Raw genomic sequence first — 15110 nt, 5'->3', positions numbered from 1 at the left:
TTGGGAAGTAAAGCCAGTACCATGCAGACTTCTACAGTCTGTGCCCTGATCATGGCTGGACAGTTTAGGATGGGTTTCAGTGGGGCTTTGATGACAGCTTCAGTAGTTGGAGAACAAGGCCAGTGCTGGGCAGACTTCTATAGTCTGTGCCCTGGAAATGGCAAGGACAAATCAAGATCATGTATGCATATGTGGTATCACATCACACCTTATGTTATGAGTTCACCTCATTGAGCAGACTGGATGGATCATATTTTATCTGCTGTCAACTACCGTGTTACTAAGGTTATGTGTGCCATACATATTGGTATGCACCAGGGCCACTGAGAGACTGGGCCGGGCCCAGGGCAAGGCCACCCCCGGGGCCCCACCCCTGCTCCCCCCCTCCGTCCGCCACCGAGCCGGGCCCCCTGCATTGAAATTGCAGTCTCACCTCCGTGAAAGCAGCGCTCCAGGCAGCAGAACGCCTCCCTTCGGCCCTCCTTCCCTCCTTGTGTCCCACCCTCGCGGAAGTTACGTCAGACGAGGGCGGGACACAAGGAGGGAAGGAGGGCCGAAGGGAGGTGCTCTGCTGCCTGCAGTGCTGCTTTCACGGAGGTGAGACTGCGATTTCAATGCAAGGGGCAGACGGTCGACGACGGAGGGTGGGTGGGACTGCGGCGCCAGGCCCCCCTTGGAGGCCCGGACCATTTTGTCCCCTCTGCAGCTATGGTATGCGCTATCTTTACAGCACATATAACTATGTGCATATTCAGCCACACAATTTTGTAAGAGCTACTTTCTGAGATAAATTAAGAATAATCAGTCCCATGTGTTTTAATGAACTTTGATGTAATTGCAGGATCAAATGAATTGATTTGTAGAAACTGCTTTATAAAATTACCCCCTGCACGTTTGATGCACACTGAGTTGCTATGGGCATTTCCTTATTTATTGTAACTGGTCTTTCTAGAGAAACAAGCAGGCATTATGCTAAAGGACAGAATCAATTCACTTGAACCTGTAATTACATCAAAATTTATTCATGTGTATGGAACAGATTATTCTTAATCTATCTGGCAATAAAACATAGTTCCTTACCTATAGCAGATGTTCTCTAGAGACAGTAGCTCACCAGACTAACAACTTGACTATGTGACTATGTTCGATGCCAAACGGACATCGGTTCCAGAGCTTTCTGGAAAGCTCTAAAAGCCTTTATTACACATATTTGAGTTCTTGATCTGCTGCAATCATGCTGTTCCCATCAGTTCTGATAACAGAAAACTTGTTTTGAGAGATGGAGAGAGAAGGGAAGAGGAAGGTACTACTCCAAGCTCAGGTGGAAAGGTTTTTGACTGGTGGTCTGCTGTCCTCATATTACACTTGTTACAGATAAACAACATTGCTTTCTCTGAAGACAAGCAGTTCACCATAGTTATTCAAGTGGGAAATACCAACATTCATGACTATACAAACAGCATCAAATTAGCCCGTCATTTTCACATCAGGTTATCCAGTTTGAAATGGTATATTATCATTGCAATCCCAGACTTGTTTCAGTCAAAAGAAAGGTGAATAAATATTTTATGGACCTCAGGTTCCTCTGGAGAGAGGTAACAACTCTCTTGGAGTCTACAGAGTGAAAAATGTGTCCACCTTTATGGATTAGTAGCCACAGGAACAAGTTTGAAAGGGTGACCAACTGTTTTAGACTAAGTTTTCACCATCTTAAGCGTGAAAACAGATTAAGACCCTCTTCTGATCATATATACTAAAAGGTGGATACGTAAATCACTATGGTCTAGAGCTCCCTGACTCTGCTGAACAAAGTATTCAAAAATGTGATTCTGCAGGTCCCATAAAAATTCAGAGACTTTCATAAGCAAGGGAAAACCCACAATCATATCAAAAAACACTGTTAGCAATTTTATTATTATCAGTGTATTTATTATTTCAATTATTTCTGCTTTAGCAGAGGGCCTAAAGTGGAATTCAAAACATCTACTATTCAGTTGAAAATTACATCAACTCAACAGAATCGGAGGCAAGTAACTGAAAAATATACTTGCCACCCATGCTACCCCTAGATGTAAAATAACATCAAGTACGACTAGTCACTAAAACAAAAAAATACTATTTAAAATAAGCAAAACTGAATGTTTATTCTGCACACGTTGGTGCCACCTAGACAGTGGAGGGAACGAGACTGATCTAGCAGGACCCAAGGAAAGGAAATTAGCAAGCAAGACCAAATTTCACCTTCTTTATCCTCCTGCTAGACCAGTCAAGTCCAGTAGGACATCCAAAGATGTCTCAGAAAAACATGCAACAAAGACCACGTTACGTATAATAACGGGTGATTTCTATTACCTCAAAAGAAAATTACAACCTAGTTCCAAATAAGCATAGGAAGAACATATACCTAGAATGCTATCAATTATCACTAGAGAAAGACAGAGTAAAATGCTACTAAACCAGGAAAAAAAACGGTTAGAGCTTTGAAGTGATTATCTCTTTTCTCTTCTGTTTTGTATGATTTCAATTACCCCAAAATTGACTGGATAAACGTATCATCAAGGCATGATAGTGAGGTAAAGTTCCTAGATGAAATCAAGGACTATTTAATGGAGCAGCTGGCTCAGGAACCAAGATATGAAGTAATTCTAGACCTAGTCCTTTGTGGATCACATGAACTGGTGAAAGAGATAACAGTGATGGGGTCACTTAACAGTGATCATAATTATGATCACATATTCAACATATATGGAACACAAAAAGAAACTGAAGGCAGCAATAGGGCCTAAGCATTATGGAGCCTAACACATGTGACATGAACCTTTGGGCTCTTGAAGAGAACTTTGGAACAGATGTCTGTCCAGTGCCCAGTGCTTTTATCATAGTCATAGAAGTGGGTCACATAAACTGCCTGTCATAAGGGAAACATCATCACATTTATTTAATTCATTTATTTCAAACACTGTTCAAACAGAAACACAAAACTATATAAAACAGATTTCGGATGAAAAGCAAACAGCATTAACTATACAAAAATATTATTGACAGAGATTTAAAAACCATTTATAACATTAATATAAAACCTAAATTCATTTTAGAAGGCTTGTGCAGCATTTACATGTGTAAATTGCAACATTTATATGTATAAATGCCTTACATGTGTGAATAGAGCTCCCAATGCTACAACTTACAAGTGAACATCTGCAGCAGTTTTGCACGGGACATGTGAACGTGATTTGGGTGAACCTGGGAACTATGCACATATTTCATATTTTGAAATGGTAATCTATGCATGCTTTTCAAACTATCTGCTGGCATTTACACATGCTCGAGGCACACTGCCTGTTTGGACCTGGGATCTACAGGAGTGATTGAGGGAGTAAATGTGCTTACATCTCATGTGTTTAAAACATTCCTCCAATATCAAAAATGTAGAGTTTTCTAGCTTGACTGATTGGCTCCCCTTGGATATCCATATCCATTTATAAAATTCAATACTTACACACATATGTTGCAAAATCACCACTTACATATGGATATACCAGCACAAACATTCAAAATTGTGAGAGCTGCTTTTTTGTTGTTGTTGTTTACATTTTTTCTTTGTAAAATGGCTGTTTGCACTGTACAAGCTACAAACTACATGTGTATTTCCTGCATCCTTATATGTATTTTACAAAAGGATCCACATTCAGCAAGCCTTTTATGAAATACCCAGAAAACTATGCACATCCAGACCTTGGTGTCCTTTCCTATCTACATGACCTATGCAAAAAAAACAGACTTCAAATTAAATTTTAAGTCCGAAACACAAACAAGAACATAAAAGTCTAAGACAGCAGTGCATTTAAAATTAGGTATACTGATCAAAGAAGACAGCCATTAAGAATAAGGATACAAACCAAATTAATTTAACACAAATGCATATCTAGAAAACCATGTTTTGGTCAATCTTCTGAATCATAAGCAATCCATCTCCAGATAAACTTCAAGTGACAGCACATTCTTCATTACAGGGACCACGTATAAAAGACTAATTCTAGCATTATGATTCTCCTTAAGAAGGTACTTTCTTTAAAGCCAATTAAGAAAAATTCTCTCTCTAAGGAATATAACTATCCAAGTTACATTTTAATGCCTTCTTATTATTATTATTGCTACTAAGACAGATTGCTTAAGAAAAATGACCTTGGTAGACACTGTTCTCCAATTAATCTACGTAACTAAGAGGCAGATGCAGCAACCAAACGTAAAAAAATCTAAATCGTTAAAGTCCCTAACGATTTTAAAATAACGAAACATGCACCAAAAAAAAAAGTCACACATGCTGAGATCGGTATTGAAACGTACAATGTATCAAAGAATCACAATACACATCGTTAATCGGCCCCCAAATCATGCGCAGAGCAGCCAAGCGTTATGTTAGCTGCTCTGCGCATGCCACAAACAGTCAAAACACAGTCAAATCACAAGCACATGGCTCCCAAATCCAAAGGACGTCAGAAAACACATAAAAAAAGCCCAGTCTTCCATTCTCTAAACAAACAGATTCATCGCAAGCAGCAAAACAGCGGCTTCAAAATCCCGAGGCTTCTCCGTTCACACAGTGGCAGCATTGTTAAAAGCAGTTCTGAGATCCTCGCACCCCAGTCCCACAGAAGCACAAAACAGACAATTTAAACATTTTAGAGGAGGAAATACCTGCTTTGGGTTCTGGAGAGAAGGGGGTCTTCCTAAATTCACTGCCCAAGTCAAACTGCAAGAAGGCACGATCCGGCCTTGCCCCCCGCTGCTCCCCACTTTCCGCCGCTCCCCCCACCCCGAAAAAGCAAACTTCTAGAAGCCCCTGCCCCCCTCCCTTCCTCACTACTCTCTCACCTCAGCTCCGCCTCCCGACATCCTCCGTCTGTGCCCCGCCCCCTTTTGGGGTCGTCGCCGCCATTCCCCTCCTCCATCGGGCCCCCCTTCCTCTTACCGGGCCCGTGCAGCGCCTCTCTCCTCTGTCCGAAGGCGCTGCACGGGCAAGAAGAAAGCTGAATCAGCTGATGCCTGCCTTCGCGATGGCGCGTCTTTCTCCTGCTACGCCCGCCCCTGTCTGACGTCAGTAACCTACGTAGGTTACTGACGTCAGACAGGGGCGGGCCCAGGAGGAGAAAGACGCTCTATCGAAGCTAGGCGAAGGCAGGCATCAGCTGATTCAGCTTTCTTCTTGCCCGTGCAGCGCCTTCGGACAGAGGAGAGAGGCGCTGCACGGGCCCGGTAAGAGGAAGGGGGGCCCGATGGAGGAGGGGAATGGCGGCGACGACCCCAAAAGGGGGCGGGGCACAGACGGAGGATGTCGGGAGGCGGAGCTGAGGTGAGAGAGTAGTGAGGAAGGGAGGGGGCAGGGGCTTCTAGAAGTTTGCTTTTTCGGGGTGGGGGGAGCGGCGGAAAGTGGGGAGCAGCGGGGGGCAAGGCCGTCCGTACAGGACGCTCCTGATGAGCGCCCTTGCCCCTCCCGATCCTTTTTTTATTTTTATTTTTTTATGTGTTTTCTGACGTCCTTTGAGCCAATCACAGCGCTTTTAGCTCTGCTAATGCGCTGGGATTGGCTCAAAGTTTGTTTGTTTTTTCACTTAATGATTTTTCCTGGCACAGAGCTGTCCTAACGAGAGGTCCAGACCTCTCGTTAGTTTTCCTGCCTTTTTCCTGCGTAAAAGCAATCGGAAAAGGTTAGTGCATGTCGTTTCAATGGGGTTTTCACACTAATTGCTCATCTCCATTCCGTTTTCGTTAGCTGCTACTGTCGTCGGAAAATAGGCTTAAGTGCATGGAAAGGATAGGAAATTCTTCCCTGAGGGCTCATTTAACGATGAAAAACGTTTAGTGCATCTACCTCTAAGTATGATGCATTATAATCTGATCCTTTCAGCACATTTATATATTTTAGCCAGTGAATGTTTTTGGGGACTGTTTTTGTTCCAACAAGGTTAACCATTAAGACACAGTATTCACAACACTTGTGTAATTCTAGAATGAACTAGCCCTCTAAACCACAGTGTAATCCTCAAACACTCCTACTCTAGACAAAAATTCACAATTGCCCAAATGAATCTTCAAAGGGAATTTTTAAATGTTCTAATTTCTAGATGGTGAAAATCAATTAGTTCTTCCATCTTAAATCATAATACATAAGCTGACCATATATAAATTCTGTTGTACCTGTGATTTTGTTAAGACGAGCCCTTTTTGCCTGAAATGAACTGGCTTGATTAATTTTCCTCTTTCGTGCAACTATTGCCTCAGCATGTTCTAAAGCTAATCGTGGAACATCCTTTAAAGGGAGATCTGTCATGGAAAGAATATTTTTAAAAAAGAAAGATTTAGACTATTTACAAAACGTGGTATTGAAAAACTGAATAAAATCAACAAAACAGTTTACAATATCTTTATAGAATAGTCTTAAAATAGACATCATAACCAGCACCTTTATTAGCTGCCCAGTAATTACCCTCAATGTTTCCTAAATTACTGGAATATAAGCCATTTCTGAATTTTTCATTATGTAATGCAGGTATAGAAACACCACTTTTAATGAGCTTTTCACCATATACGCACAACAGGTAGGGGAATCCATAATGCTTCATGTTAATAGGGAAGAAGCTTAGCCCCTCTTCATGCCTTAAGATGTAGTTATTTTACCAAGAAAAAGAGAACTGCATCCCTATGCATGCAACAGGACTGGCTTAGCTTGTTCCCCTTGATATGGTGCTATACAGTCATCCAAAAAATAGAGGGTAATTGTTTCTGTGTGACCACTGACTGGCATCTTTGTTAGCTCAATGAAAGACGTCTGAATCTCAATAGACTCAAAGCAAGCACATACATACTTTTTTTCATAAAGCAATGACTGGCATTTGCTGAATTTCTGATTCTGGCTGACATCCTACAACATTGAGCTGATTTACTGCATATTTGATTGATAACAAATCACAACAGCTAAGAAAATTTTCAGATTACTGACATGAGCAGAAGCAACAATGGATATAAAGCAGAGATATTAGATCCAAACAGCTCTTATTCCACTGATGACAATTTACCTTTCATCTCCAGTTCATTATCAGAACAGGACACAATACAGCCCCTGAGGCTGCTGCCCATGAAACTTCATGAATTTGTTGCAGTTAGAACTCCCGCCTTCTAAGATACTACTGAACTGACTTGCAGATATCCCCTTTTTGGCAGAATGAGATAACGCAAAGTTAGTATGTGTTCTCTGAGGACAGCAGGCCACATTCAAAAGATGGGTGACATACTTCACAGCAATTTTCCAGAAATTTTTATAAGACCGCATTGTGCATGCACACGTGCCTTCCCACCTACAGCCGCTGCACGGGACCAGTCTATTAGAAAGCTAATACAGTGCAACTCATAGGCGAGGTGGCCAGGATGTGAGAATGTCCTGTTGTCCTTCAAGAACCCTGTTCCAAGTTAGTAACTTTGCCTTCTCTGAGAACAAACAGGACATTATATTCTCACAGATGGGCATCCCTAGTTACCAGTTGACCAAAATAAGAGGATAACAAGGACTGTAATAGGTTAAGGCAGTGGCTCTCAAACCTGGTCCTGGAGGTACCCCAGCCAGTCAGGTTTTTGGGCTATCTACAATGAATATTCATGAGAGATCTGAATACACTGCCTCCACTGCATGCAAATCTCTCATTAATATTCATTGTGGATAGCCCAAAAACCTAACTGGCTGGGGTGCCTCCAGGATCAGGCTTGGGAATCACTGGGTTAAGGCTTAGAAAATTCTCTTTTTCTGGAACAGCCTTGAACAGAAAAACAAACTAGCCTAAGGAGGAGGAGTTGGATTCCATATGTCAGGAATCTTGCTCTAAACAGTACTGAGATGTCAATATGTAGATCAAAAACATCAAAGCTCAGCAAATCTCCAGTACGGAGGTGACCTCAAGTGAACTACTGACTCAGCCATGGCTGTAACTAGAGAATGACACAGGGACGGGGACCTGCAGTAACCACGGGGATGGGGACAGAGCCCAGGATGGGGACAAACTTTGTCCCTATGTCACTTTCTACTTTGAAGCCTGTTAATGAACTGGACTGTTATTTGTTTGAGTGATGCAGACAACGATATTTTGATGTTTTGGAAAAACAAGCAAACATGCTGGCCACAACTAGCAAAATTTGCTTGGGGGATGCTCTACATTCTGCTACCAGCACATCTTCTAAGAAGACATCTTCTATTGACGGAAGGATTGTGGAAGACAGGAGAGCTAGACAGTGCTTCATAGGGCGCATATCTCCCCACTAGGGCATACAGAATGGGTTGTATTTTGTACCCCTGGACATTTTAACATGGTGTATTAGGATTCCTTGGGATAGTAGAAATCAGCTATTGCTGGGGTTGGGGAAGGGTAGAGGGTGGTAGTGAGGAGGGTTATTATAGCTGCTCACTGTTATTATTGTTTTCTATTTGTAATTTATACACAATAGTTGTGCAGCATATTGTTCCTTTTATACTTTAATGAAAAGATTTAAATATAAAATCATAATTGTTCGAGGCTTCTGCAGATGAAGACAGAGCCCATGGGGACGGGGCAGGGACAGAACTTGCCGTGACGGGGCGGGGACAATCTTTGTCCCCGTGTCATTCTCTAGCTGAAACATTATGAGCTGTGACATGAGGCAACTCAGCCTGGGCATAAGTGAAAGAAATGCAATCTGCTAGCCAACTGGATTCGGGTTTATTGATGGCTGTCACCATCCTGTTAGGATCAAAAGGGATGAAAGCTGGATGGATGGTCTATAGGCTTTAGTCTGCTCCAGATAAAAGGCCAAGACTCTCTTGCAGTCCAAAGTGTGCAGTAAGCATTGCGTTTTGGGAAGAAGGTTGGTAGAACTGACTAAAGATGGAATTCCAACACAACCTTAGGAAGGAACTCAGGACGTCTACGAAGAATCTAGTGTAAGATGAACCAACTACCAGAGACTGGAGCTCACTGACTCTGCGGGCTGAAGTGACCATCACCAAGAAAACAACCTTCCCAACTTCAGGTGGTAGGTATGAAGTGATTCAAATGGAGCTTTCATCAGCTGAGTGAGAACATTAAGATCCGATGACACCGTGGGAGGTTTAACTGGGAGCCTGAGTGAAAGTGAGCCTCTCATAAATCATAAAACTAAACACTGTACAGAGAAAGACTTACCCTCTACATGCTTATGGTATAAGCCAAATGCACAGCGGTGAACCCTGAGTTGGTTTTTAAACTAGACTATTAAGTGCAGAAGTATTACAGCAGTTTTTGAATAGGACCAGAAAAATGATCTAGGGCCCTGTCCTCATATCAGAAAGCAAATCTCTTCCATTTAAAATGATATGGCCTCTTGGTGGAATATTTCCTGGAAGCAAGACACAGGAGGCACCATCATGCTGTTGGAGAGAACGCACTACAAAGCTATCAATCTACAAGCTACGAAGGCCAGGGCCTGGAGGTTGGGATGCAAGAGCTATCCCTCATTCTGTGTGTTGAGGGTCAGAAGTATCTCCAATCTACACAGGTCTTCTGCAGCTAGCTCCAGAAGTAGAGGGAACCATATCTGCCTCAGTCAATAAGAAGCAATGAGGATCATTATTCCCTTGTCCTGCTAATATCTTCACTATAAGAGCTATGGGAATATACCTGTACAGAAGATTCTTCCCCCAATCAAGGAGAAATGCATCCGAGGGTAGCTTACCTAAGAATCTTAGTCTGCAGCAGAACAGCGAAGATACATACCTGTAGCAGGTATTCTTCAAGGACAGCAGGCTGATTGTTCTCACATGTGGGGTCGACGTCCTTGTCGGCCCGGAAATCGGCAATTTTGCAAGAAAAATTTTTTAAAAGTTTGCCAGAGCCTTCTGGCACGCGAACCGCACATGTGCGGACGACTTCCTGCCCGTCACGCAAGCGTTCCTGCTAAGTTTAATCAAAAAGCAAATAATAAACAAACAACTCCTCCAAAGGGGAGGTGTGCGGGTTGTAACAATCAGCCTGCTGTCCTTGGGGAATACCTGCTACAGGTATGTATCTTCGCTTTCTGCGAGGACAAGCAGGCTGCTTGTTCTCACAATTCAGGTATCCCTAGCAACCAGGCTCAATCAAAACAATGAACATTGATCAACTGGACCTCGCAACGGCGAGGACATAACATAGATTGACCTGAATCCATAAACAACTAACAGAGTGCAGCCTGGAACACAACAAAAATGGGCCTACGGGGGTGGAGTTGGATTCTAAACCCCGAACAGATTCTGCAGCACCCACTGCCCAAACCGACTGTCGCGTCGGGTATCCTGCTGGAGGCAGTAGTGAGATGTGAATGTGTGGACTGATGACCATATCGCAGCCTTGCAAATCTCCTCAATGGAGGCTGACTTAGTGAGCCACTAACGCAGCCATGGCTCTAACATTGTGAGCCGTGACATGGCCCTCCAGAGTCAGCCCAGCTTGGGCATAAGTGAAGGATATGCAATCTGCTAGCCAACTGGAGATTGTGTGTTTTCCAATGGCAACGCCCCTCCTGTTGGGATCAAAAGAAACAACCAACTGGGCGCACTGTCTAAAGGGCTTTGTCCGCTCCACGTAAAAGGTCGATGCTCTCTTGCAGTCCAAGGTGTGCAAACTGCTTTCGCCAGGGCGGGTATGAGAATGGGGAAAAAATGTTGGCAAGACAATTGACTGGTTCAGATGGAACTCCAACACCACCTTTGGCAGGAACTTAGGGTGAGTGCGGAGGACTACTCTGTTGTGATGAAACTTGATATAAGGTGCATGCACTACCAAGGCCTGAAGCTCACTGACTCTACGAGCTGAAGTAACAGCCACCAAGAAAATGACCTCCCAGGTCAAGTACTTCAGATGGCAGGAATTCAGTGGCTCAAAAGGAGCTTTCATCAGCTGGGTGAGAACAACGTTGAGATCCCATGACACTGGTGGAGGTTTGACAGGGGACTTTGACAAAAACAAACCTCTCATAAAGCAAACAACTAAAGGCTGTCCAGAGATAGGCTTACCCTCTACACGGCAGTAATAAGCACTAATCGCACTAAGGTGAACCCTTACGGAGTTGGTCTTGAGATCAGACTCTGACAAGTGTAGAAGGTATTCAAGCAGGGTCTGTGTAGGACAAGAAAGAGGATCTAGGGCCTTGCTGTCACACCAGGCGGCAAACCTCCTCCATTTAAAAGAATAACACCTCTTTGTGGAATCTTTCCTAGAAGCAAGCAAGACTCTGGAGACATCCTCTGAAAGACCCAAGGAGGCGAATTCTAAGCTCTCAACATCCAGGCCGTGAGAGCCAGAGACTGGAGGTTGGGATGTAGAAGCGACCCCTCGTTCTGAGTGATGAGGGATGTAAAACATTCCAATCTCCATGGTTCTTTGGAGGACAACTCCAGAAGAAGAGGGAACCAGATCTGACGCAGCCAGAAGGGTGCAATCAGGATCATGGTTCCGCAGTCTCGCTTGAGCTTCAGCAAAGTCTTCCTTACTAGAGGTATGGGAGGATATGCATACAGAAGACCTGTCCCCAAATGTAGGAGAAAGGCATCTGACACTAGTCTGTCGTGGGCCTCAAGCCTGGAACAGAACTGAGGGAACCTTGTGATTGATCTGAGTGGCAAAAAGATCCACCGAGGGGGTGCCCTATGCTCGGAAGATCTTGCAGACTACGCCCATGTTCAGTGACCACTCGTGAGGTTGCATTATCCTGCTCAGCCTGTCGGCCAGACTGTTGTTTATACCTGACAGATAACTAGCTTGGAGAAACATACCGTGACAGCGTGCCCAAAGCCACATCTGGACAGCTTCCTGACACAGAGGGCGAAATCCGGTGTCACCCTGCTTGTTGGTGTAGTACATGGCAACCTGATTGCCTGTCTGAATTAAGATTGCTTGGTTGGACAGCCGATCTCTGAACGCCTTTAGAGCGTTCCAGATCGCTCGCAATCCCAGGAGGTTGATCTGCAGACCATTTTCCTGAAAGGACCAGGCTGCCTCAGTGTGCAGCCCATCTACATGAGCTCCCCACCCCAGGAGAGATGTATCAGTCATCACCATTTTCTCTGGCTGAGGAACTTGGAATGGTCGTCCCATTGTCAAATTGGATTGAATCGTCCACCACTGAAGAGAATTCCGAAAGCTGGTGGACAGTTGGACTACATCCTCTTGATCCCCCGCTGCTTGAAACCACTGGGAAGCTAGGGTCCATTGAGCTGATCTCATTTGTAGACGTGCCATGGGTGTTACATGAACTGTGGAGGCTCATGTGCCCCAGAAGTCTCAACATCTGCCGAGCCGTGACCTACTGAGATGCTCGAACCATGGACACCAGGGACAAAAGGTTGTTCGCCCTTGCCTCGGGAAGATAAGCTCGAGCTGTCTGAGTGTTCAATAGGGCTCCAATGAACTCCAATTTTTGGACTGGGGTGAGATGGGACTTGGGTTCATTTATGACGAACCCCAGAAGCTCTAGCACCCGAACAGTCATTCGCATGGACTCCAGAGTACCCTCCTTCGAGGTGCTCTTGACTAGCCAATCGTCGAGATAAGGAAACACATGCACTCCCAGTCTGAGTAGCAACGTTGCGACTATAGCTAGGCATTTGGTAAACACTCTGGGCGCAGACGCCAGGCCAAAAGGCAGTACACGGTACTGAAAGTGCTGTGTTCCCAGCCGAAATCGAAGATACTTTCTGTGAGCTGGAAGTATCAAGATGTGAATATAAGCATCCTTAAAATCCAGAGACCATAGCCAATCGTTTTCCAGAATCATGGGAAGAAGGGTGCCCAGGGAAACCATCCTGAGCTTTTCTCGGACTAGAAATTTGTTCAGGGCCCTTAGGTCTAGGATGGGACGCATCTCCCCCTGTTTTCTTTTGAACAAGGAAGTACCTGGAATAGAATCCCAGCCCTTCTTCCCCTGGTGGAACGGGTTCGACCGCTTAGGCCTGTAGAAGGGCGGAGAGTTCCTCTGCAAGTACCTGTTTGTGCTGGGAACTGTAAGAAGGAGCTCTCGTGGACAATTTGGAGGTTTGGATTCCAGATTGAGGGTGTATCCTGACCAGACTATTTGAAGAACCCACCGGTCGGAGGTTATTAGAGGCCACTTTTGGTGAAAAAATATCAACCCCCCCCCCCCCCCACCCCGACCGGCAAGTCGTCCGGCACGGACACTTTTACTGAGGCTATGCTGAACTGGAGCTGGTCAAAAGCCCGTCCCTTGCTTTTGCTGGGGAGTTGCAGAGGCCTTAGCCGCATGCTGTTGACGAGAATAAGCGTGCTGGGGCTGAGCCTGAACAGGCTGCCGAGAAGCAGGAGTGTACCTAGGCCCAGCATAGGAATAGGGAGCACTCCTCTTCCCTCCAAAAAACCTCCTAGATGAGGCGGTAGTAGCAGAAGACGCCCGGTGGGAGAGAGAATCCATAGCATCATTGTGCTTTTTGAGCTGGTGAACTAAATCCTCTACATAAGTACATAAGTACATAAGTAGTGCCATACTGGGAAAGACCAAAGGTCCATCTAGCCCAGCATCCTGTCACCGACAGTGGCCAATCCAGGTCAAGGGCACCTGGCACGCTCCCTAAACGTAAAAACATTCCAGACAAGATTATACCTAAAAATGAGGAATTTTTCCAGTCCATTTAATAGCGGTCTATGGACTTGTCCTTTAGGAATCTATCTAACCCCTTTTTAAACTCCGTCAAGCTAACCGCCCGTACCACGTTCTCCGGCAATGAATTCCAGAGTCTAATTACACGTTGGGTGAAGAAAAATTTTCTCCGATTCGTTTTAAATTTACCACACTGTAGCTTCAACTCATGCCCTCTAGTCCTAGTATTTTTGGATAGCGTGAACAGTCGCTTCACATCCACCCGATCCATTCCACTCATTATTTTATACACTTCTATCATATCTCCCCTCAGCCGTCTCTTCTCCAAGCTGAAAAGCCCTAGCCTTCTCAGCCTCTCTTCATAGGAAAGTCGTCCCATCCCCACTATCATTTTCGTCGCCCTTCGCTGTACCTTTTCCAATTCTACTATATCTTTTTTGAGATACGGAGACCAGTACTGAACACAATACTCCAGGTGCGGTCGCACCATGGAGCGATACAACGGCATTATAACATCCGCACACCTGGACTCCATACCCTTCCTAATAACACCCAACATTCTATTCGCTTTCCTAGCCGCAGCAGCACACTGAGCAGAAGGTTTCAGCGTATCATCGACGACGACACCCAGATCCCTTTCTTGATCCGTAACTCCTAACGCGGAACCTTGCAAGACGTAGCTATAATTCGGGTTCCTCTTACCCACATGCATCACTTTGCACTTGTCAACATTGAACTTCATCTGCCACTTGCACGCCCATTCTCCCAGTCTCGCAAGGTCCTCCTGTAATCGTTCACATTCCTCCTGCGACTTGACGACCCTGAATAATTTTGTGTCATCGGCGAATTTAATTACCTCACTAGTTATTCCCATCTCTAGGTCATTTATAAATACATTAAAAAGCAACGGACCCAGCACAGACCCCTGCGGGACCCCACTAACTACCCTCCTCCACTGAGAATACTGGCCACGCAATCCTACTCTCTGCTTCCTATCTTTCAACCAGTTCTTAATCCATAATAATACCCTACCTCCGATTCCATGACTCTGCAATTTCTTCAGGAGTCTTTCGTGCGGCACTTTGTCAAACGCCTTCTGAAAATCCAGATATACAATATCAACCGGCTCCCCATTGTCCACATGTTTGCTTACCCCCTCAAAAAAATGCATTAGATTGGTGAGGCAAGACTTCCCTTCACTAAATCCGTGCTGACTTTGTCTCATCAGTCCATGTTTTTGTATATGCTCTGCAATTTTATTCTTAATAATAGCCTCCACCATCTTGCCCGGCACCGACGTCAGACTCACCGGTCTATAATTTCCCGGATCTCCTCTGGAACCTTTCTTAAAAATCGGAGTAACATTGGCTACCCTCCAGTCTTCCGGTATTACACTCGATTTTAGGGACAGATTGCATATTTCTAACAGTAGCTCCGCAAGTTCATTTTTTAGTTCTATT

The 15110-nt window shown here is 44.6% G+C and overlaps 1 protein-coding gene across 3 annotated transcripts in view; it reads right to left on the bottom strand.

Annotated features, from left to right (window-relative positions):
• The window catches only part of PHF20L1 (PHD finger protein 20 like 1), a 312587-nt gene that overhangs the window by 159470 nt on the left and 138007 nt on the right, over positions 1–15110 (bottom strand). For all 3 annotated transcript variants that reach the window (XM_030219345.1, XM_030219361.1, XM_030219352.1), the window contains exon 7: positions 6199–6324. In XM_030219345.1, the coding sequence (XP_030075205.1) occupies positions 6199–6324 (126 nt within the window). The remainder of the gene's footprint in view (positions 1–6198; positions 6325–15110) is intronic.

This window comes from Microcaecilia unicolor, chromosome 1, assembly GCF_901765095.1.
Source record: "Microcaecilia unicolor chromosome 1, aMicUni1.1, whole genome shotgun sequence".
NCBI lineage: Eukaryota > Metazoa > Chordata > Amphibia > Gymnophiona > Siphonopidae > Microcaecilia > Microcaecilia unicolor.
Note: the sequence above shows the minus strand (reverse complement) of the source record. Positions and strands in the feature narration are given on the sequence as shown.